The following is a 24883-nucleotide window of genomic DNA, read 5'->3' on the forward strand; positions in this document are numbered from 1 at the left end:
CCAAATGAATTGGTGGTGGGTCTTCCTAAACAATGAGCTTTTTCCTTATCAATGGAGCATTTCTTTTTCTCAAACAGAACCATAGAATCCTCTATATATCCTCTTTCAAATACTCTTAACAATATGGTACCAGTTGTTAAGTACTATGTTCTAGGTACTGTGCTATTATTTGAATTGTTCAGGCAAACTGGTTGGTGATTGGCTGAGTCTGTTGATAAGCATCTCTAAAGCTTCCAGGTCACTGGAAGATCTTCTCTCCCTTTTTAAAAACAAATCTGCATTTCATTTTTATCTTTTATTTTTTGACTCAGGGTCTTGCTCTGTTGCCCAGACTGGAGTGCAGTGGCATGATCACTGCTCACTGCAGCTTCAATCTCCTGGGCTCAAGCAATCCTCCTGCCTCAACCTCCCCAGTAGCTGGGACTACAGATGCACACCACCACGCCTAGCTATTATTATTATTTAGTAGAGATGTGGTCTCACTGTGTTGCCCAGACTGGTCTTGAACTTTCTAACTCAAGTGATCCAAAGTGCTGGGTTTACAGGCATGAGCCACCACACCTGACCTTCTCTCCCTTTTTTCACTGTCACGTGGAGACCCAAAATTTTTGCCACCTCCAGCTGTTGAAGACTGCCCTAGTTAAAACTCCAGACACTTCCCACTTAAAACCCACATTTTTCAATCAGCCCCTAACATTCAGGGCTTGTCCAAGGGAGAGAGAGACCTGATCCATTGCTGTTTTTGCAGTATTGACTATGTTTAAAAATGAAGAAATTACAAAATTATGGAATGCTTGAATTTGCATGATGGAATTGTTCTGTCATTGTGTCTCAGACTGTGTATTGTCATACAACAATAACACTAAAACTCTAAATTTTAGCTTTCTGGGAATGTAGGGCTCAGGCAATTGTTCTCCCAAATGCCCTCTCCTCTGTCCAGGCCTGGCTAGCCAACTGCTTTCTCAGTGCTTCATCAAGTATGGGTGTGGCAAATGCGACTGGTGCGCTGCTCCCTTTCCCTGACCCTTTACCATTCCTAGCATGCCAGCTCACCTTCCATCTGCCAACACCTTATTTCTTTGCTGAGGGCTTTCTCTGATGCCAGAGGCACCCAGCCCATCCAAATGGCAGGCTGAAGTACTTAGGAGATAATATTATCTCTCTGCCCCCACCAGAGGCTGCCCTTAAGCAGTGATTCCTGAGGCTTGGTGTATAAATACCCCAGCTCTCTCACTTGATAGGGATAGCTCTAAGGTGCATGATCTACAGCTGTCTCCTAGAGTTCCCCAGAAAGATTGAACTCCAGTTGCCCACAATGATAATAGACTTGATAATGCTCCCTTCGTCAGCTGCCTTTCCTTCCTTGTCTCATTTCCCCCCTCCCCTATAGGTGTTTCCCAGGACCACCTCTCTAATAAAGCACTTTGTGCTGTTTCTCAGGAAAACTAAGCTCAGGCTGTTTTATGGAATCATTATATTTTAAAAATCTACTTCCTAGAACCATAGTTGAGTTTTTTATTTACAAAACTTCTCTGACTACCTCATTCATTGAGTATGTAATTTTTTTCTTGTTTCAAGAAATAAAATGGTTGGGCCAAAATACTTTAATTATATGTTTCCCATCGCTTGTTCTTCCATTTGGAAAATTTTGTCTATTGTTGAAATTGTAACTGCCATTAGCTTGAGGAAACCTTGTAGAGGTTTTCTAACTCTTTCAAAAGGCATATTTTTTCTTTCAATATACAAACAGAACAATTGAAGAAATCAAGCAGTATTATTTCAAGTGTGATAAAGAGTCATGAGCAAAAGTATGTATTGGTTAGCATCTGGGGGCAGCTAGTTTTTTTGGCTATCTGTACTTTATGTTCACAGCTCTGTGTCACTTGCAGGGTGCCATGTCAGTGGATTCTATCACGGATCTTGATGACAATCAGTCTCGACTACTAGAAGCTTTACAACTTTCCTTGCCTGCTGAGGCTCAAAGTAAAAAAGAAAAAGCCAGAGATAAGAAACTCAGTCTGAATCCTATTTACAGACAGGTCCCTAGGCTGGTGGACAGCTGCTGTCAGCATCTAGAAAAACATGGTAAGTAGACTTGTCTGTCTAAAGTACTAAGGACTTTCATTTATTTAAGCACCATTCATTGAAGTACCCAATGTCAATTCTGTGTTCATTTGATCAAGCTCTGAACTGAAATTTCCTGTGTGAAAGTGTACAGATGTAAGTGTTTGCTTAAGAGATTGTGGGGCTAAACAAGATTGGAGGAGGGGGTGAATCAACTTGATGATATTCAGACTGCTTTGCTCCCAGTAGTCCTCAGAAGTGACCGTGGAGGCCAAGCAATTTAGGTAAGGATCAGGTCTGTTGGGCTGGGTTTGTCACTAGAACCTCTTTCAAACAGACCAGAGCCACTTTTATTGTTTATACATAAAAGTAGCCTAGGAGGTTACTCCCAAGCGTTCCTTTAAAAAGTAAGAGTTCAGCTTAAGTGATGATTCCCCAGTTTTTTTTTTTTAATAGAAAATACATCATTTTTAAACATACGTGTGCATGTGTCTTTATAGCAGCATGATTTATAATCCTTTGGGTATATACCCAGTAGTGGGATGGCTGGGTCATATGGTACATCTAGTTCTAGATCCTTGAGGAATTGCCATACTGTTTTCCATAATGGTTGAACTAGTTTACAATCCCACCAACAGTGTAAAAGTGTTCCTATTTCTCCACATCCTCTCCAACACCTGTTGTTTCCTGACTTTTTAATGATTAAAAAAAAAGAATGATATAATGAACTTTGGGGACCCGGGGAAAGGGTGGGAGGGAGTGAGGGATAATAGACTATAAATTGCATTCCGTATGTAATGCTTGGGTGATGGGTGCACCAAAATCTAACATATCACCATTAAAGAATTTACTCATGTAACCAAATACCACCTGTTCTTCAAAAAACTTGTGGAAATAAAAATTTTTTAAAAAGTAAAAAAAAAAAAAAAAAAAAAAGAAAAGAAAATACATCATTTTTGACAACAGGTTTATATATTGCTACTTGCATTTTTGTGGAAGCTGTCCACTTAAAATTTCTCCAAGTCACCCTTTGCAACTCAATTCTAGTTACTAAGTTGACTTAAGAATGATATACAGTTCTGGCCGGGCGTGGTGGCTCACGCCTGTAATTCCAGCACTTTGGGAGGCCAAGGTGGGCGGATCACGAGGTCAGGAGATCAAGACCATCATGACTAACACAGTGAAACCCCACCTGTACTAAAAATACAAAAAATTAGCCAGGCGTGGTGGCAGGCACCTGTAGTCCCAGCTACTTGGGAGGCTGAGACAGGAGAATGGCGTGAAACCAGGAGGCGGAGCTTGCAGTGAGCCGAGATTGGTCACTGCACTCCAGCCTGGGGGACAGGGCGAGACTCCGTCTCAAAAAAAAAAAAAAAAAAAAAAGAATGATATACAGTTCTTTAAAATTTGTCTGAAATTTAGACTTCTGGCTTATTAAACTGCCATTTTCATAAACTAAATTTGTTTGCTGTAGTGTTAGCATGTGTTCTATGTACATGGGAAAAGTTTAATTACTTTTTTACTATAAAAATAATATGCTCATTGTAATAAAGTAAATGTGAAAGCAAAGAAAATTCTGAGGCTACCATATAGACATAACTACTATTAACATTCTCATCTGTTTCCTTCTAATAAAAATGGAACTTTATTTAAAATTTGTTAAGGATATATCTCAATTTCTTAATTCATTATAATGGCAATCACAGGATAACATATGGATGACCTAATAAATTTGTTTATACAAAATTTAAGTGTAGGTTCTTTTTTTTCACCTTATCTTTCACATGCCTGTGTATTACCTATGTACCTTGAACATACGTCTCTTTCTCTACACACACACAAACACACACACACAGTCATGCACCACATAATGACATTTCCCTCAATGATGGACTGCATAGGCAATGGGGATTGCATAAGGTTATAATACTGTATTTTTACTGTACCTTTTCTATGTTTAGATACACAAATACCTAAGATTTTGTTACAGTTGCCTATAGTATTCAGCACGCTCACATGCTATACAGGTTAGTAGTGTAGGAGCACTAGGCTCTACCATATAGCCTAGGTGTATAGTAGGCTATACCATCTAGGATTGTGTGTGTACATTCTATGATGTTTGCACAATAATGAAATTGCCTAATTTATTGCTTCTATCCCTTTGGGAGCTTGAAAACAGGATAATCACACTATTTAAAATAAAATACAGAATTATATTTCTTCATCTGCAAAATGAACATAAGTACCCACCTCAAAAGTTGTGCAATGATTCAATTAATTAATGTGCATGCAGTACTTAGAATAGTGCCTGGCATATATTATTATATAGAGAGAAGTAGACTCTGAATGAACCGAATGAATCTTCTATGTACGAAATAGAAAACTTTAATAGCAGGTCGCAGTAATTTTAATTTTGGCTGCATGTATTTTTTTATTTTCACATGGTTTCTGAATAATTGAAATTTCTACAGCAGCATGATATCACATAAGGACATTTTCTACACAGGTGGGACTATTCTCTTTCTACCAAGAGATAGAAAACACAACTAAAAGAAATTGAGATGTTTACTCTGTTTCTGGATGTAAAGAAATAATGTTACAAAGATTTAAGGCTGGGCACTGTGGCTCAAGCCTGTAATCCCAACACTTTGGGAGGCCAAGGCAAGAAGATCACTTGAGCCTGGGAGTTTGAGACCAGCCAGGGTAATATAGTAAGACCCCAATTCTGTATCTAAAAAATGCAATTCTTTCTGATTTAATTATATATTGTACTAGTCATAAATTTTTCAGTGGCAAGAGAAAGGAACCCAGATAAAACTAGATTAAGCAAAGTGTCCTCCCCCAAATAACAACAACAATCTTTATATACTGGGAGACTGATCTAGATTTAGGCATAGCAGGATCCAGGATTCAAATGATGTCATGAGTGTCCTCTGCTGGCTTTACTCTCCGACCAGCTCTCTTCATGTGGCTTCAAATGGCTATTAGCAGCTCCAATATCCCATCACTCTCATAATTGATTGTCCCAAATGAAGAGGAAATGAGCCACCAGTGAAAGAATATACACGATGCTCATCAATGGCAATGATTAATGACCAGCATAGAAAAAGGAGAACCATTCAGACATTTCATGCTCCCAAAGGAAGTACATGATACTTTTTGTGAAGTATTCTTGCCCTATAAAATCACACCGCAATCAGAGTAATCTCTGGCTCTAGCTATCTCTTTACAGAAAATAAAGGGGAGAGAAGAACATACAAATGACACCGTGGAGTGTCCAAATCCAAACAATATGAAGATCTACAGTAGGAAATAGCTGAGATTTCTTCACCAAACCAATTATAAGGAAAAGGGAAACAGAGGGAGGAAACACAGATTAAGAGACTAAAAGGCACATCGACTGTATCACAGTGTGTGACCCTTATGTGGATGTTGACTGGAAATTTAATGCTATTAAGGAATTATTGTTGACATTTCTAGTATATTATAGTGAAATTACTTGTGTTTTTAAGAGACTTAATTTTTTAGAACTGAGTTTCTCAACCTCAGCACTGACACTGTATTTTCACATCTAGGACATGATCCTAGTAAAAGCAATCAGAAATGTGAACAAAAACATGTGCCCAGAGTTGTTCACAATAGGGTCATTTATAATAGCAAAATAAGCATGTATATTTTGGGGACCTGTGCACCATTCAGAGGGGAATATGGAGTAAATTATGGCCCATTCATACAATAGAATATTTTGCATCTTTTTATATTTCCATAGATTTTGGGGGAACAGGTGGTACTTGGTTACACGAGTAAGTTCTTCAGTGGTGGTTTGTGAGATTTTGGTGCACCCATCACCCGAGCAGTATACACTATACCAAACTGGTAGTCTTTTATCCCTTTTAAGTGACATTTACAAGGAATTGTTACTAGCATGAGTGAAAATTCATGTGACATGATAGTGAGGGAAGGCAGTAACATTCTCTCTGTCAATAGATATATATATATGCAGTGTGATCTCAACTATGTAAAAATACCTACATTCATGTAGAAAAGGCTGGATTTTAAAAAATGAAAGATTAGCTAGCCACGATGACTCACACCTGTAATCTCAGCAATTTGGGATGTCGAGGCAGGTAGATCACTTGAGCCCAGGAGTTGAGCTTGAGCCTGGGCAACAGGGCAAAACCCTGTCTCTCCAAAAAATACAAAAATGAATCAGGCATGGAGGCATGGAGGCATGTGCTGGTAGTACCAGCTACTCTGGACGCCAAGGTGGGAGAATCACTAGAGTCCAGGGGTCAAGCCTGCAGTGAGCCATAATCACACCACTGTATTCCAGCCTGGACAACAAGTGAGACCCTCTCTCAAAAAAAAAAAAAAAAAAAGGAAGGAAGGAAGGAAGGGAGGAAGGAAGGAAGGGAGGAAAGGAGGAGAAAAAGAAAAGTAAGAGTGATTACTTCTGCATCAGGTATTTCTAAAAGTATATTATTTTTACATTTTTCTGCATTTTCCAGATTTTCTTTAAGAAGCACACTTTAATTATGATCAAATGAGAAATATCTTTTAGAAATTGGTAAAGAGCTAGAATCCCTATAAAATGTGTGTTTAGGTAATAATTCTGAATAATGAAAAAAAAGCTCATTTTCTGTGATAAGGAGAAGATTAGAAATATAAAATATCACATGAAAAATATTTGATCAGAAACATTTAACATAAAATTCTGGTGCGTAAAGGGCTGACCTTTAAGTATCTGGAAAATAGAAATAGTGTGAGATGAAAGAAGTGTTACTGTATGCTGTCAAGTTACTATTGCTCTGCATGTTATGGCACTGTGCTGGCATTCTGCTCTCTATTTTGATTTCCTCCAGAGTCTCAAGTCATAAAACAAGACTGTTGATTTTGTTTGCTTATTTGCAGGCCTCCAGACAGTGGGGATATTCCGAGTTGGAAGCTCAAAAAAGAGAGTGAGACAAGTAAGTGAAAAGTAAGATTACATTTTGTTTCACATGACTTTCAGTTGAATTACCTTTTGCAAAGTTCAAGTTTATACAAATTCCATTTGATCATCTTTTTTTTTTTTTTTTTTTACCCTCCAAGTTATTATAATATAATTGAATTCCAGGAGGTAAAAGGCAACAACTCAGAAATGTTGTTACAGTTAGGATCAAACACTTGAAAGCAAAACATCTGGATGTATCTGTGCCATGTGCAGCCAAACAAAACTAATTTATAAACATCTTATTGAAAATTGCAAAAGCAGGAAATTCAGAGTGACCAATCAATAAATGATAAAAAATTGCATGTAGCACCCACTTTTACTAAAATGTGATATGAAAAATGCCATTAACATTCCCTTCACATAAGATGCTATGTTTATAGCTTTGCTTTATCAATAATAAATAATTCTTATGAAGTTTCCATAGAACCATTGACCCCCGGTTTGCTTTTCACATAGGGACTGTGCTCCTTTGTTTCCTTCAGCCCTGTGCAACATTCCTGCAACTGAAGTTTGATATTAGACCTTCAACAATAGGTTCCTGTGATGAGGCAGGTATTTGTGTTCATGATGGCTTCATAAAAGGCAAACCATCCTTTGAGAAAAGAGTTCATTTGTTGATGAAGGAAAATTAAAGCATTATTTTCTTCCTGTTGTTTTCAATGGAAGGAAATAAGGAACTCAGCAACTCAAAAATGAATTCAAATGAAAATACATTTTAGTTGGAAGAAGCTGAAGAAATATTTGTTCATATTACTGAAAGTAATTGAAATAAATACCTCATCTATCTTTTTTGTCAAGCCAAAAAAGGCTTTCAGTGGAAATATGTTTTCTGATTGGTTGGTTGGTTTTTATTCTTAATAGTCACACAAGAAACAACATTAAATGGATCAACATTTAATGTTTCACAACAGAACTTGCAGGAAGGAAGATAGTACGGTAATATTTCATAGGCCTCTCACCTGTGCAGGATTGCAGAATATTTTTACAAATATTATCTCATTGAATCTGCCAACCAGCTGTGACAGTAGCCTCTTTGACCCACTTCTGTCAAGGCTTAGAGAGATTAAGAAACATAAGTCAAGATTACACAATTTAACCAGTCACCATTAACTTCATAGGCCAAGCTCTTTGCATGTTCCATTCTTTCTGCCTGCATGTATGCTGGGAAAAGCAGCATGGTGTGTTTGAACGATCACAAGTTGGAGGAGTGCCAGTGGAAGCCTTCTTTGTTTTGGCTGCCTGACACACGCTGATGGCATGTTGTCTGGAATCAATGAATAGTTCAGGACAGTGATGGGTATTCATTCTCATCAGGTGGACAGGTAGCGAGTGCCAAAATTACTCATCAGTTCTATCTGGATCCATTAAAGGGGAAACCTTTGCATGGAGTTGTATTTAAGGATTACCCAATAAAAATATAATCAGTGTTTACTTAGAAGTAGATTTCAAGTATGAAATATGCCCTAACTCACTCATCATTTTACTTTATTATATAACCCCTTAGCACCCTGCACTTTTTCCTTAGATCACTAGCCACAATGTTAAGAATGAATTATTTGTGGGATTACCTGCTTATCACACCTTGTTTCTCTAGAGGGACTTTGCCTCTTTATTCACTAGTGTATTCTGTGGGCTTGTAACAGGGTCTGACACAGGAAATGTGTAGTAATCTTTGTTGAATTAATGGATGGATGAAAGATTGAAAACAAATGAACTCTTAGAGAAGTTTGTTGCATAGTGTAGGTTTATGAACTTACATAATTATTTCTACAGCAGAGAACAATGCATAAGAAAAGTTGAGATGCTACAGATAAAAGTAGGGTGTGGAGTTATTACTCTCTTGCTACTGTGTTTTCTTGCTGCTGTAAGTGATAATAGACCTAATATAATGATTAAGGCAGGAAATCCTTCTGGTAATTGTTAATAAGACTACTTTGACAAATCTAAGACAGCTTTTATTTGGTTATTGTCATCTTTTAAGTCTTAGTCATAAATCTCTTATCAGGGCTCTTAATTTCATTTTTGCAAGAAAAAAAATCTCTTTGCTTTCTTGTTGAGTGACTCAGTAAAATATCAACATTCAAACATGGCAGAATTGGTGACACACAGAGACTCTGTGTAATAGATTAATTCCTCCCTCCCACATTTATAGTTGACCTAAATTGTCTTCCACCTCTTAGGTGTTCCTCCTAACCTGGTTGTCATTACCAAGCCATTCTGCATACATCATTTACAATAAATCCACAGATAGTTTTATTTAGTGCTTATATATATATACACATATATGCACATATATACACATATATGCATATATACATATATACACACACATATATTCATAACTGGACTGTGTAAACTTGGCAGATCAAGGTGAGGATGTTGTTTGCTTCTCCTTCTTGGGGTCTGTGCAGACTTAACTCCAGATACTACATGTCACAGCACTTCTCTTGCTGGGCACTGCACATTGAGGTATGGTGTTACGTGACTGCCACTCGAACCGTTGTTTTTCCAGTTACGTGAGGAATTTGACCGTGGGATTGATGTCTCTCTGGAGGAGGAGCACAGTGTTCATGATGTGGCAGCCTTGCTCAAAGAGTTCCTGAGGGACATGCCGGACCCCCTTCTCACCAGGGAGCTGTACACAGCTTTCATCAACACTCTCTGTGCGTAATACAGCCATATGTGGGAAAGTGGCCCTGGAATACTAAGATGTCCAACTCCTTCATCATAACTTTATGCATATGTTTCCTGATAATTTTTTGTCCTTATTTATCAATCTCTAAAGAGTGAGCTATTTGGGGGAATTTCTCAGATTTACCCTGGGAATAATTAGCAAGAAGAAAGTTGCAATAAAACAAATGGAAATAACCAAGAAGAATTTGAGATGCTTTCAAATGACCCAAGAACAGTAGAAAGCGCTATGAGTTAGTGCTTAGAGTACCAACAAGAGTTCACATTGAGTCTGTGCCTAAAAATGAGTTTGTGTTTCTAATGCGAAGAAGGAGGGAACCATGGGAACCAGAGTGAGAAAGGAGGAAAGCAACATTCCAGGGGAAGCAAGATGTCATAGCCCAGTGCCAGGGTTTTCAACATAGCTGCTTCTGGGCTGTAGCTACAGATCCTATGAAGAAAAAAAAGGAGGAGGTAGAGGAGAGAGAGGCCAAACCTGGGTCAGCCTCCATACATTTCTTCCTCCAATGCTACAATTCCAATAGGATCACAACAGAGAGAGAATACATTGTCTTTGCTGTATCATGGTTATTGCCAACAAAATATCTGTCTCTTGTGAATTGCTCAACAGAAAAGAGCCTTAAATCCATTATAAACTCAAATTTCAGAATGTTCACCAATTTTCAGCCATTGTTAATAAATATTTACCAAAAATGGAAGACTGAAATCCTTAAACTAGGTGATGAGTAATGCCAGGGAAGGGGGGAGAAGAAAGTAAGGGAAATTGAGTTACCTTTTTTTTTTTAACCTGGATTACAGTTGTTTTTCTAGATATTACACTTCTCCAGGTCTAATTTGGCTTTATGTATTTCATAGAATCTTGCTGGTAAATTGCTAAGGCAATGGGCAAATGAGTGAAGGCATGAAATGGGATTTACCTTGATAATCCCTCTCTTAAGACAATTGAGAGGAGGCCTTTCCTCTGTGCCTGAATGGTATGGGCTCCCCTTTTATTTGAGTACCTCTTTTTGCCTTGCTTAGTATTGGAGCCAGAGGAACAGCTGGGCACCTTGCAGCTCCTCATATACCTTCTACCTCCCTGCAATTGTGACACCCTCCACCGCCTCCTACAGTTCCTCTCCATCGTTGCCAGGCACGCCGATGACAACATCAGCAAAGATGGGCAAGAGGTAAGATGCCTTTGCTGCCATAGACGCTATGACTCTTCCTCTCCCCTATTTTAAAAGGGCATACCATCAAAATGGCCAAACATTTTGCCTGGAGGTAATGACATCCCCCCTTCTCCAACCTAGCTGTCTCTGTAGGAAGAGACTAATGCAGGGCCTTCTCTGGAGGGACAGTTCCTAAGAGTGCATGGGCCATGAGTCTCCTTATAAGTTTCGAGTATATTTCCAAATGAGGCTGTTATTTTCCTTGATGAGGCTTTATTCAAGACTGGACTTCTGTTTGTAAAGAAGAAAAACAATGAACTACAGAAATGCTTGCAACCATGTAAAAGTAGAATGATGGGGGTGGGAGGAGATTGTTATCCTTGTAATTGATTTACCTGCTGCTATAACTTGGAGCCCAAATATGATGTCACCTCTTTATTCTTCCAGTTTGTCCCTGGAGCTCCCATCTGTACTAAGAGCAAGAAGTCTAGTATCTCCCTTTTGAGGGATCCTTTCCTTTCTTAAACCCTTCCCCCAAAACAGGGACTTGCTCAATGCAAGGGAGGGTCAGTCCTGCTTCCAAACCAGGTGTGGAGGAAACTAGGTCTCATCTGCTGACCATTGCCATTGTGTCTTGATGTCACATGGTATCAACTGCTCAAAGCACGTTGTACATAGTCCCACAGACTCTTTAGAAATGTTCTTGTTGGATCTGATCCCCACTCAGGCCCCAGTGTGCCCCCTACCAAATCTAAGATCTTGGGTTCTGGTTCTCTTTGGTTACACTCATATATTTCAAGATTTTTTTTTTTGTTTCACCCTTGGAGAAATGAGATGCTGGCTTCAATTTTAAGTTGCTTACTAATAGCCAACCTATTTAATCTTCACCTTAACAAGAGACACCCCCTTCCCTCTTTGATACCATGCAGTTATACCTCTCCCTGACCTCGGATGCCTCAGGAGATTTTAGACTCTTTAATAAGCTAACATGCACTGTAAATTAACAAGGGGCCAGAGCATTCCAAACTTACTTAACCACAGGAACTTTTTTGTAAATCCTTGTTAAACAAAGCTCAGCTGCACTGTGGCTTCAGTTCTGTGTTTGTCAAATTTCTTTCCCAAAGAACGTGGTTATAACAAGAACACTTGGACACAGGAAGGGGAACATCATACACCGGGGCCTGTTGTGGGGTGGGGGGAAGGGGGAGGGATAGCATTAGGAGATATACCTAATGTAAATGACGAGTTGATGGGTGCAGCACACCAACATGGCACATGTATACATATGTAACAAACCTGCACGTTGTGCACATCTACCCTAGAACTTAAAGTATAATAAAAAAAATAACTAAATAAATAAATAACATGGTTATATATAATTTTTTCACTCTAATCCAGAAAGGCAATTCTGCATTTCTTCTTGTCCCCCTCCCTTATGGGTGTGAGAATGGAACTCTCCTGACTTAGCTATTTATCTCTATAGCAGTTATAATTAGTGAAGCCCCAGATGGCTTCAGGTTTCATAATATGGCACTGACACCTTATTTCAGCATACACAGCTCTTTGATGGGCATACTGTAATTCTCATAATTGTTAAGTAGTTTTATTACTCATTTGGATGCCAGCCTTTATCAACTACAGTTATAACAGAAGCTGTAAGCATTATCTGCCTAATTGCTTGGGGAAAGCAGAGCTCTGTGTTTAAAGGTACTTCAGTTACTTCTCTGACATTTCTTAAGTACTATGTGAGAAGGAGAAAATTGGGTCTCAGGTAATTAAGAAGGCATTGAAGAAGCAAAATGTCCAATTGAACTCATTATTGCCCTTTTAGAATCATTTTCAGACATTGTTTCCATTCAAATGCTGAACAAGTCTCCCTTGCCTATGCCAAAAAGAAGAAAATATTCTTGGATAGGTGTAAATGAACAGTATGCTGGAATATTAGCTACAATTTATGTCTCTCCTTCCATGAGCTGGCTTTGTGCTAGGGGATACACACACACACATACATACAAATCCTCTTAACAGGCAAGAAAGAGATCACTGTCTCCATGTTACAGAAGTGAAAACTTAGGGCCGGGGGGCTAAGTAACTTACGTAGCAACCCACAGAGAGCTTCCACTTAAGGTTGTACGAGTGGCATATAGTGCATTTCACAACTCTAGGGGAGGTGCCGTGGACCCCATAGTCACTGTAGATTTGCAGAGTTATTAGGACCATATCCCAGTGGATGATAGAAAAAGATCTTGAAGAAGGGCAATGTCATTATACTGGTTAATGGGTCTGGTTGGTCCCCTTACTAGCAAAGTCCAAGCTGTGTATAGAACCTGAGCCAGTCTAAGAGAAAAAAAAAAGGCTTACTAGCAAAGTCCAAGCTATGTATAGAACCTGAGCCAGTCTAACAGAATAGGAATTATAAGAAAAAAAACCTGTGCTGGGGTCTAGGTCAGGGTTTCTCAGCCTCTGCACAATTGATATTTGGAGCTAGGAATTCTTTGTCATGGGGCCGTCCTGTGCATTGTAGGATGTTTAGCAGCATCCCTGGCCTCTACCCACTAGATGCCAGTAGTAGTACATATCCTCTCCCACCAAGTTGTGACAACCAAAAATATCTCCAAACATTTCCAAGTGTTCCCTGAGGGGAAGGTTCAAAATCACCCGTGGTTGAGAGTGGTTGATAGCTCTTTAATTCACTGACCATGTGTTGTTGGAAAATCTATTAACCTTTCTATACCTGGGTCTCCTCATCTGAACTTGAGGAATGAAAATTCTTCAACCAGACTTGAAGAGTGGTTGAGAGACCTAGTTTATTGTAAGGAATATGAAATTATCCTGGTGACGGTGAAGTTGTAGAAGGAAGCCAGGGTTTATAAGGGTTTCTAGACACTCTTGACCTAAACATTGCATCAAAATGAAAGACTAATAGCCAAAGATTAAAGCAGCAGGAGAAACATAAGGAAAGCATTGCTTCCGTGAAATCGTTAGCAGTGACAGGAGAGCAGGCAGCTCTCACAGCCATTGTGAACTATAGTAAAGGCTAGGGAGCAGTGAAGTACTGAGGAAGACAGTGGGAAATTGGGCCATGTTCATAAGTGCTGAATGCCTCTGTGCAGGGCAGGCGGTTGATTCTTTTAAGCTGTGAATCCTTGGAAGGATTCAACTAATGGGTGATATAATCCATACGTTGTAGATTGGCTAGAGACAAGGGGAGAGTGAGTTAGGAGGCTTTTGTATCAATGGTAATATGCTTTGGGAGGCCGAGACGGGCGGATCACGAGGTCAGGAGATCGAGACCATCCCGGCTAACACGGTGAAACCCCGTCTCTACTAAAAAAAATACAAAAAATTAGCCGGGCGAGATGGCGGGCGCCTGTAGTCCCAGCTACTCGGGAGGCTGAGGCGAGAGAATGGCGTAAACCCGGGAGGCGTAGCTTGCAGTGAGCTGAGATCCGGCCACTGCACTCCAGCCTGGGCGACAGAGCGAGACTCCGTCTCAAAAAAAAAAAAAAAAAAATAGTAATATGGACAACAGTAATTCCTATTATAAACGTTTCCATGTAGAACGGCCTTGATGGGGGGGCCAGGTGCGGTGGCTCACACCTGTAATCCCAGCACTCTGGGAGGCCGAGGTGGGTGGATCACGAGATCAGGAGATCGAGACCATCCTGGCTAACACGGTGAAACCCCGTCTCTACTAAAAAAAATACAAAAAAAAAAAAAAAAATTAGCCGGGCGTGGTAGTGGGCACCTCTAGGCCCAGCTACTCAGGAGGCTGAGGCAGGAGAATGGCGTGAACCCAGGAGGCGGAACTTGCACTGAGCCGAGATCACACCACTGCATTCTAGCCTGAGCAACAGAGCGAGACTCCATCTCAAAAATAAATAAATAAATATAAAAGAATGGCCTTGGGATTTGAACCATGTATGTCCTGAGCATCTACCCTAGGTTTCTTTAAACTAGTGACTATTGCTCAGAGATTTTCTAATGACTGGCCTCAGGATACAATGGCATCTAAGAGATGGAGGAGGTGAGGACACAAGGTAAATATAGAATTAGGGAATGCACTGCAGAGTCACTGCAGACATTCAGAGAAGTGATGAGCATGGGCCAGAAAAGTTAGGAATGGCTTCAAGGAGGAGGTTGAATTTAAGATGCATATCAAAGGGTGCACAGGGATTGAGTACATGGACCACATAAGCACAGCATTGGGATGGGAGTTAGCCAAACCCCTTCTGTTAGAAGTCATGGGTAGAGGGAGAGGATCAAGAGAAGAGTTATTATTTTTTAGTCGATTTGGCATGAGCAGGTAGAGAATATTGAATGGGCAGACTGGAGTAAAGCTAAATATCAAACTGTAAAATATGGTCAAAAACCAACATTTTTCAACTTCTTCTCTTACCTATTTTTTTTTTTTTTTTTTTTTTGAGACGGAGTCTTGCTCTGCCACCCAGGCTGGAGTGCAGTGGCCGGATCTCAGCTCACTGCAAGCTCCGCCTCCCGGGTTTATGCCATTCTCCTGCCTCAGCCTCCCGAGTAGCTGGGACTACAGGCGCCCGCCACCTCACCCGGCTAGTTTTTGTATTTTTAAGTAGAGACAGGGTTTCACCGTATTAGCCAGGATGGTCTCGATCTCCTGACCTCGTGATCCGCCCGTCTCGGCCTCCCAAAGTGCTGGGATTACAGGCTTCTCTTACCTATTTTTTAGTGTATATCATCTATTTGTTAGGGTGTTGTTTGGGGGGATTGCAACATAGATGAAACCTGAAGCAAATTGTCAAGAAGCTTGAAAGCTCACACAGTTTCTGCCAGAACCTTTCTGCATAACTTGTCTTTATGAAAGAGAGGAAGAGGAAGGAAAACAGAGTTGGGATGGGGGATGGTCTTAGCTTCCTCATCTACAAAATGAACATAATATTTCCTCTTTGATATGTGCTTAAAATTCAATGCATCATTCACTGGTGAGGTCTTAAAGATGTCTAAAAGAAGGGCATGAGAAAAATTGTTGACCAGTCAATCAGTGCTTTTTTGGGAAAAAATAGCAGTATTTTATTGAATTGTGGTGTTTTGCTATCTTGTGTTTGTTTTGTTTTCTTCTATTTTGTTTAGTTTGCTATTTGCTTTGCTCCTTAGGGAAAAGAGAAATTCCCAAGTGTAAGAAACATTGCATTCTTCAAGAAAGAATATAGCAGGAACAAAATTGAAACCTTCTGAGCAGTGGTTTTTCAGAGTTCAAGAACCCCCTGGCACTGCATGGAAAATATGGTGTGAATATGCAGTTGTTTGGTGAGAGTCCATAGCTGGCATTGAGTTCTCAAAGGGTCTATGAGGCAAAAAAGAAGTTACAAACACCATTGTAGGGCCTTGATTACTGATCTTTGAGGAGGTACATGCCTCTGGGAAATGGTAGGTTGGCTTTGAAACTTAGCAAGACCTGTGTCTCCCCTCACCATCATCCAGCCCTGTTTTAAAGCTCGTTTTCCCATTTTCCCATGCCGTGGCTGGGTCTGCCAAGCAACAGGAAATGGGAAGAAATGTAGCAATGGGATGAAGAGGGCAGGGCTGCCTAGAGTGGGGCCACCAGCTTCGCTTCTTGCTATACCATCTCCTGGCTCTGAGCTTTGGGCATCACTTCCCTTGGTTATAAAATAGGGACAACAGCAGCAGCTGCTTCTTAAGCTTATAATGAGAAAGAATTGAAATGGCCAGTGGAAAGCCCCTAGCCTGGTACCCGTACATACTAGACTTTTAACAGATATGAGCTATTCATATGAAGTTTAGAAATGACCTAGGATGTTCATTTAGCGAAGATAAACGTTTTCTTGAATTGCTAGCTAATTAAAAAATGAAGTAATGGCCTGGCTCGAGGGTACATTGTATAACCTAGATACAGCCATATAGTATATATATAAATATATGCTGAAACACATGGAGAAAAGGTGGATGTTGCCTGGGAGCAAGTCTCCTTTCCATGTTACAAAACAATAAAACACAATAAACCCCAAAAGTGTTAACAAACCCCAAGCAGCTTGGTCTGCAGCTGGAATCTGTGTGTAGTTTTACAGATGGGTTGTATTCCATTCCCAGAATAGCAACAGGAGAAGGAAAGAGCGGAAACAGAGCTCTAGATTGTTCTTGTATGAAACATTCTTTTAAAAGAAAACAAAATCTTCCATTTGTTAATGTTTTTTTAAAAAATGAGAAAACCCTAATATGACTTTAAAGGGGTAAGGGGAAACACTCCAAATACCTCTGAGTTCTAAAGGGAGGAATCTGAAAATGACATGTATTTGATTTTCACCTTAACCATGAATTTTCAGGAAAAGAAATGAAAAATAAAATGAAAACTTGTCAATGAAATACAAAACTTATCAATGAAATAAAACAAAGAAAAATGATTGAACGATCCTACATAAAGGGTACTTTCTTTCAATTGTGTTTATCACATGAAATAATATGCCTTGGTGGCCAATCATTCACCTGAAAACAGCCTTGCCTTCTAAAAATAATACAACTCGTGTACCATGCTGGGATTGTAGGGCAGGGCAGCCACCAACTCGTGACTCCACAGGATGAGAGTGGGGCTCAGAGGGCTTTGTTTCAGCTGTTCATCAGGACTCCTGAATTCTATGCTGGGCACCCAGGTGCTTCTCAAAGGCTGTGTAGAACTTCCCAGGCAAAAGATCCCCACCAAGCAGACATAGTTCCCATACTTATCCTGACTCTCAACTGATATTGGCAAGATAAATAAAAATTTATGCAGACCAGTGGTTCTCAAACAGGAGCAATTTTACCCCACAAGGGACATGTGACCATGTCTAGAGATAATTCTGGTTGTCACAACTGTAGGTTGAGGGTAGGGGTGGCTCCTGGCATCTAGTGGGCTGAGGCCAGGGGTGCTGTTCCACATCCTGTGATGCACAGGACAGCCCCCACAGCAAAGAATGATCTGGCCTTACATGTCACTAGTGCCAAGGTAGAGAAACCCTAGCCTAGAGAAACTTACTCAGACTCTCCCATTCACCTGAAAAAAGAGACAAGTAGAAAAAATTCCCAAACCTTTAAAAATGTTCATATTCCTTATTACAACAAGTCAACTTGTAGGAATTTACTCCTAAAAAGTGCTCACCCACGCTCACAAAATGTCTTTTCAAGGGTATTTTTTGTACCATTGCTTATAACAAAATCAAGACGACATCAATGCCTATCAGTTGATTGTGGTTAAAACACATCATGGTTTATTCATGCAGTGGATTCTAGGGGCCAATGAAGACTGAAAACAGGATTTTTTTTTTTTGTAGTGGAAAGATTATTGTAACATACTGTTAAGAGACAGTAAGCAAATTACAAAATAATATATGGATGTGATCCCAGTTTTAAAGAAGAAAATATCAGGTATACATGTATATATGTGCACAGGAAGGCATTGGAATAGCTGATTCTTGGCAATGGTGAAATTATGGGCATTTTTTTTCCTTTTGCTTACCTGTACTTTCTAATTATTAATATATTGAATATGAGTAATTTTTTATACTTCAAGCTAAAAAATAGTTCCCTTCCTTCACCCTGTACTCCCCTTTAGCTCCTCCTATATTTCTTCTTCCTCCTTCTCTGTGATATCTTTTGAAGAAAGTGTCTACATTCACTGTTTCCACTTCTGCAACTGTGGCTCATTCCTGCCACACCACTGACATGACTCTTAGCTGGGACATCAGAACCATCAGAGAGTCCATTCTGGAGGGAAGAGTCACATCTCGATGACCCTCTGCCACAGTTGATAACTCACTTGAAACACCCCTGTCATTTCTTCTCGGACAGAGGTTTCTTTTTTTCTAACTTCTCAACCATTCTTGGCCTCCTTCATCAGCTGCTCCTTAAGGGTGCTGGAGTCTCCAGGAACCCCTTGTCAGCCCTTCATGTTCCTCACTTAACTGTCCTTCCATTTTTTCATTTGTTTAAACACAAGATCCTTACCCTCTGCATTATCCTCCTCACCCTTCACCCCCTCCATAACTCTGGAAGCTGCTCTTCATCCCTACTTCTTCCTTCCTAGTTCAGATACTAGCTGCTGTGGCCTAGACTGTTGTGGTATGTCCCAGGTAGTCCTACTTTCTTGCATCCCCCATCCCCTGTTCCATAGATTGCTCTTCCTGAAATGCAGATTCCATTTCTGTTCTACTCTGTTCAGAATCCTCTTGCCCTTAGATCACAATTTGAATTCCTTGGTCTGACACATGAAGATCATCTCACCTGGCCGTTGCCTGTCTTTCCTGCAGAACTCCCTACCACACTGAGCTTCCTCGGGCTCCATGACATATTTTAGATGTTTCTGTCTTTGCATGTGTGGTGCTTTCTCCATTGTAAAATTACCCCTACCCAAGATCCTTTGCTTTTCAGCCTGGCAAACTCTAATCTTCTTTTGAGAGTTTGTGCAAATGCTTCTGCCTCTGTGGTAGTGACCCTGGGGCCTTCGGAGTTGAGAGCTTTATACTTTGTACTCATTACCTGTAAATGATAGGTTTATTTCCTCCCTAGAATAAGAGCCCTTTAAAATAAGGACTGTATTGTAATCATGGTTGGAAAAGTTTTAAAATAATTAAAATATATGAAAAATGCCCAGCCTCTGATAGGTGCTGAGTGGATGGATCAGTGGTGAGATTATGGATTGATGAATGAAGGGATGGATGGAGAAATGGATAGATGGATGGATGGGTGTCAATATTTCTTAAGTGCAAACAGGATAGAAATTTTATATAGTACCCATTTTACAATAAACGACTTAGAGTTGCAAATTTTTACTCAATATGCTATTGAGATGATCATTGAACTATGAGCTTCAATCCAAGATATGAAAGCAAAAGGAAAATGATGGTGCCCTCCATGGATTCTAATAGAGATGATGGTATCCTTGAAGGATAAAAAAAAAAAAATGGAGAGTAAAAGGTTTCATTGATTATTGAATCACCCAGTATTTTGAAGGCAAACATAACAACAGTCCTTGTGTTCTGTTCTCTCATAGGTCACTGGGAATAAAATGACATCTCTAAACTTAGCCACCATATTTGGACCCAACCTGCTGCACAAGCAGAAGTCATCAGACAAAGAATTCTCGGTCCAGAGTTCAGCCCGGGCTGAGGAGAGCACGGCCATCATTGCTGTGGTGCAAAAGATGATTGAAAATTATGAAGCCCTGTTCATGGTAGGTGGCCCTTCTGTGGCAGGACATCGTAGCAAACTGCCTATTGGTTGCGTCTGGAGGCAGGATGAAATTCTAATAGACCACCCTCTGGGGTGCAGTGCTGCTCACTGAATTCATTGGAAGTCAGGCAGTTTCAGCAGGAGTAGAAATTTGCACAACTATGATGTCATTTCGAGTTTGTGATTCCATGTTTAAACAAACATACCAAATTATAATTTTCATTTTGTTGTCCTCTAAACCATGGTCACATTTTGGAGTCATTTAATTATAAAGCAGTGTCCTTGCTCAAGATGTTAATAAAACCCTTCTTTATGGAATTCTGTGTCCCTCATGAATTCATATATTCATAAGCATCCTCAGTGGTTTCACCTCCTCCAAGGTCAATCTTGACATTTTACCTCCTACATGAAGCTTCACCTGTCCTTCCTTTGTCATTCCCCTGCCACTTCTCTGTCTCCTGAACTCCATTACTGTCCTTACTGATGTTTATCTTACCCAACATTGTGTATAGTTGTTTATGACCATTTCCCCTAGTAGAGTATAAATGCATTTAAAACAAGGACTGTACCCTTGTTATCTCCTCTCCATATCCTCTGTACACTTTTGGAAAGCCCTCCATCTGGCAGGCACTCAATAAATATTTTTTGATTTGTATTGAATTACCAGTTCCTGTTTTCCTTCATCAAACTGCATTGCTTGCTACAACTTCCCTTGAAACATTAAAACAAATGCCAACTCTCTTCTATTTCTGTTCACCACTAATATTGCATGTCAAAATTTACAGGAACCTTCTTCATGTTTTTTCTCCCATTTCTCTTGTCAATTTGCAAACGCTATAAAGTCTGCCTTTTCCACTAGAGCCTTTTGTGGCTCCTTCAACCAAGAATTCTAGTTACCTCTTTTAAATTTCTTTAGTAATTTGTCTATACTTATCAAGTGCTTTGCATTAGATCTGTGTCCATACTTGTCTTATACCAATTATTTTTTGTAAATTTGAGACCCAGTAGTTTAGAATATTTGCCCTCTGTGTCTTACCTACATGATTGTAACGAAGTAATTCAATACTCATTAAACATCAACTCTAGCTTTAGAAATGGGAAAAACAAAAAGATGATGTAATTCTTAGGGTGGTGACCAGAATCATTTGATATGTGAAAATATTGTTAAAACTGTAGCAGTTTATGCAAGTGTTAATTAATAATTATATTAGTTGGGTAACACGTGCTGCCTCAAATCTCAGTACTTTAACACAGAAATAAATATCACTCTGACATAAAGTTTAAGCAGGTGTTAGGTGGACAACCTTCCAGGTGGTGATTTAGGAATCCCAGCTCCTTGTATTTCGAGGCTCTGACATTTTATAGGGTTTTACAGGCAACCCCAGAAAGGTCATCCATCTTGTCCACTCAAATTTCATTGGCCAGAACTTATGCACAAGCCACACTTAACTTCAAGGGAGGCTTGGAAATGTATCCTGGTTGGATGCCCAGGAGGAAGAGCAAATGAAAAGTTCACTAAGGTAGAAGGACATCTCGCTCCTGTTTGTGTCTTTGAAGCATTGCCCCTGGGTTGCACATGCTAAGCTCTCAAAAAATGTTGAATTAATAATTGACTCTATATAAAATTTACACTTCAGCCTAAATCCTCATAACTAACTACATATTTGGATGAATCAAATATCGGAACTTTTCAACATTTTCATCAAGTTTAAGTCACATATCATCTTGCCAAGTAGTCTTGGCATTACTTCATGTTCTCTGGATTTTTTTTTAACAAAATACTTCTCATCAAACTTAATTCTATTATCTAAGCAAAATTCTCCTTTATATGAAACCACATATCATCGAGCATTTCTTTTCAACTCAGATACCAACAAAACTTTTCCTGGCTTCTTTGAAAATACAGCTGCTGCCATTTTAATTGTGCCATCCCTTTTCTTTCCATTTCCTGCCACCTGAATTACTAACAACAGTATAAAAACATCAGGATTCTACCTTTTCCAGCTTTTCCCAAATCTGATCTTTGTTTACCATTCTCTGTAGGGATTGATGTCGACATTCTCTCATATTTTTGGTCTCCAGTTACAATCTTTACTTCTCACAGGGCCTTTCCTGGCCACCTTGTCTAAAATGCACCTCCACCCCTCATCGCACACATACACACACACACACATCATGACTCCCTATTCCTTTCCCTGCTTTTTCCCTTAGCACTCACCACTGTTAACACTGGATTTTACAAATTTCTCGTTTTATGTTCCCTGCTCCCTAGGAATGTAAACTACATGACAGGATGATTTTTTGGGTCCATTTCTATCTGTAGTACTTTCTTTACTGCATTACCCCTGTGCCTGGGACATGGTAGGAACACAATAAATATTGGTTGAATTAATGAATGACTCAATGGTTGTTCTGTGACATATGATTTCCATATTACCGAGCCTTACTCCTTATATGTATGAAAAGATTTGGGTATGGAGAAATTAAGGATACCTTTCTTGGAGTAAGTTAACCATTAATATAATCATTCTTGATCTCTTTAGAAGGATTACAGTAATCATTTATTCAGAAAAATAACAGTGGAGTGGGAGGAAAAGGGACACAAATATCTCAAGCCTTGGTCTATGAAAAGAAACTGACTCTGGAACCAAAAAATTTACTGTCGTCCTGTCCCTGATATATATTGGCTACATGACCTCATCTTCTTCTGTTTCTATTTCTTTAGTTATCAAATACTAGATTTGAATGAATAATAGCTAAGAGCCCTTCTGGTTCTAAAATCTGCATGGTTCTATGCCCTAGCACTGACTTCCCTTCCTTCCTTTTTTAAAGCACAGAAGAAAATTAATCTCATCACATTTGGATTCTCTTGGCATATTTGGCAGTTCAGAAACTAGTTGGCTACACAAGGCTGGTGGTTGGTCAGCAAAGCTGATCTGCATGGGTGGACACAAATGTAATCGTGTATATAGCTGTTTGTTTTGTTTTGTTTGGCTTTTTAAAGAAGTTTTCAGAATTATTATAATTCCAAACAAAGAAGGATGAAGCTAGTCAGGGCCTGATGGTTAAAAGTAGTTAGTTATTGTGCAGTTTCACAGTCCTTGGGTTTAGGAGCTCGGAAAGGGAGGTGTCACTTCTATTAGCATTAGAAAGGGAGACTTGTTAGGAAAGGTAGCTGTGAGCTTGTCCTGGAAGTCAGAACAGACCTGGAGGCAGTGATTCCATAAAGTAACTGGTGGAAGGGCTATAGAAGCTCACAGAGGCCTGGCAGGGACCCAAAATTTGTTCTGAGTGTTCTAACGTCCTTCATTTCCTGATGCTGAGACTGCCTCTTCCAAGTGGCCACTCTCTGAGTTAATGGAAAAGGGCAGAAAAGAACTTGGCTTCGTCCTGTAATACAGAAGAGGCACCTAGATGCAGAGGTTGACACACAGTTTAAGAGTCTGGCTAGGACAGTCTTTTGCATTGGTTGTTTGCTTTTCAGGTACTGGTTTGGAAATCCTTGAGCTGGAAATAGATCATAATAGCAGATATCATGACCACAGGTTTCAAAATACGAAGGCAGTAGATTATAATGGTGGTTCTCAAACTTGAGTGTGCAGCAGAGATTCAAGGAAACTTAGACATTCAGATTCCTAGGATGCACTCCAGAGAATCAGATTGAGCAGCACTGGGATGGGGCCCAGAAATCTGTACTTTCTAGTGAAGATCTCCACAGAGTTCTGGTAGTTTCCTAACCACACCTTTGGAAACCATATCTTGGGAAACACTGGTATGGTAGAAAGACCATGTGCATTGGAATGAGCTACCAAAATTCAAATCCCTGCTCAGCCACTTATTTGGTATGTAATCTTGGGCCCCCACAGTTAATTTCCCTAGCCAAAAGATGAAACAATGTGACCTAATTTACAGGATTGTTATAAGAATTAGAAATGACATTTTAAGGCACCTAGAACAGAATTAACATACACTAGGCATTAAGAAAAGATTCTGCTATTATTATTACATTAAGGTGATAAGGTGCCTGCTCTATCAAAGCATGTTTGGGTGTTTTCTTGGAAATCAAGCCCACTCTGCCCAATGTGTATAATGCTGTGACCTGATCCCACACATACACACTCCTAGGCCCTTACTCTGCTCTTCTTTTTATTCCATAGCATTTGTTACCTTTTAACCCACTATATAATTTACTTATTTTTATGCTTATTGAAACCTAATAAAATACAAACCTGATAAAGGCAGAGATTTTTGTTTGTTCTGTTCACTGACATTCACGACAGCTAGAAAGTACATAGCAGAAGATAGGTGCTCAGTAATTATTTGTTGAATAAATACTGCAATTCTGTATTACTAGAAAAAAAATGTATTTTTCATGTTTGGATTTTGTCCAGTGTCCACACTGCTTATATTCCCGTACCTTTAAGTCATGACCCTCCACTTCTTTTTTTTTTTGAGACGGAGTCTCGCTCTGTCGCCCAAGCGGGAGTGCAGTGGCCGGATCTCAGCTCACTGCAAGCTCCGCCTCCCGGGTTCACGCCATTCTCCTGCCTCAGCCTCCCGAGTAGCTGGGACTACAGGCGCCCGCCACCTCGCCCAGCCAGTTTTTTGTACTTTTTAGTAGAGACGGGGTTTCACTGTGTTAGCCAGGATGGTCTCGATCTCCTGACCTTGTGATCCGCCCGCCTCAGCCTCCCAAAGTGCTGGGATTACAGGCTTGAGCCACCGCGCCCGGCCTACCCTCCACTTCTGATATCAACAACTATTGAAAAACTGGCTAACATAAAATGAT

At 39.8% G+C, this 24883-nt stretch overlaps 1 protein-coding gene across 1 annotated transcript in view; it reads left to right on the forward strand.

The window, feature by feature from the left end:
- The window catches only part of ARHGAP6 (Rho GTPase activating protein 6), a 531128-nt gene that overhangs the window by 478622 nt on the left and 27623 nt on the right, over positions 1-24883 (forward strand). Inside the window, exons 5-9 of the mRNA XM_033200854.1 lie at positions 1890-2085; positions 6976-7031; positions 9570-9720; positions 10769-10917; positions 19916-20095. Of these exons, the coding sequence (XP_033056745.1) occupies positions 1890-2085; positions 6976-7031; positions 9570-9720; positions 10769-10917; positions 19916-20095 (732 nt within the window). The remainder of the gene's footprint in view (positions 1-1889; positions 2086-6975; positions 7032-9569; positions 9721-10768; positions 10918-19915; positions 20096-24883) is intronic.

Source organism: Trachypithecus francoisi, unplaced genomic scaffold (assembly GCF_009764315.1).
Source record: "Trachypithecus francoisi isolate TF-2019V2 unplaced genomic scaffold, Tfra_2.0 Lachesis_group6, whole genome shotgun sequence".
Taxonomy (NCBI): domain Eukaryota; kingdom Metazoa; phylum Chordata; class Mammalia; order Primates; family Cercopithecidae; genus Trachypithecus; species Trachypithecus francoisi.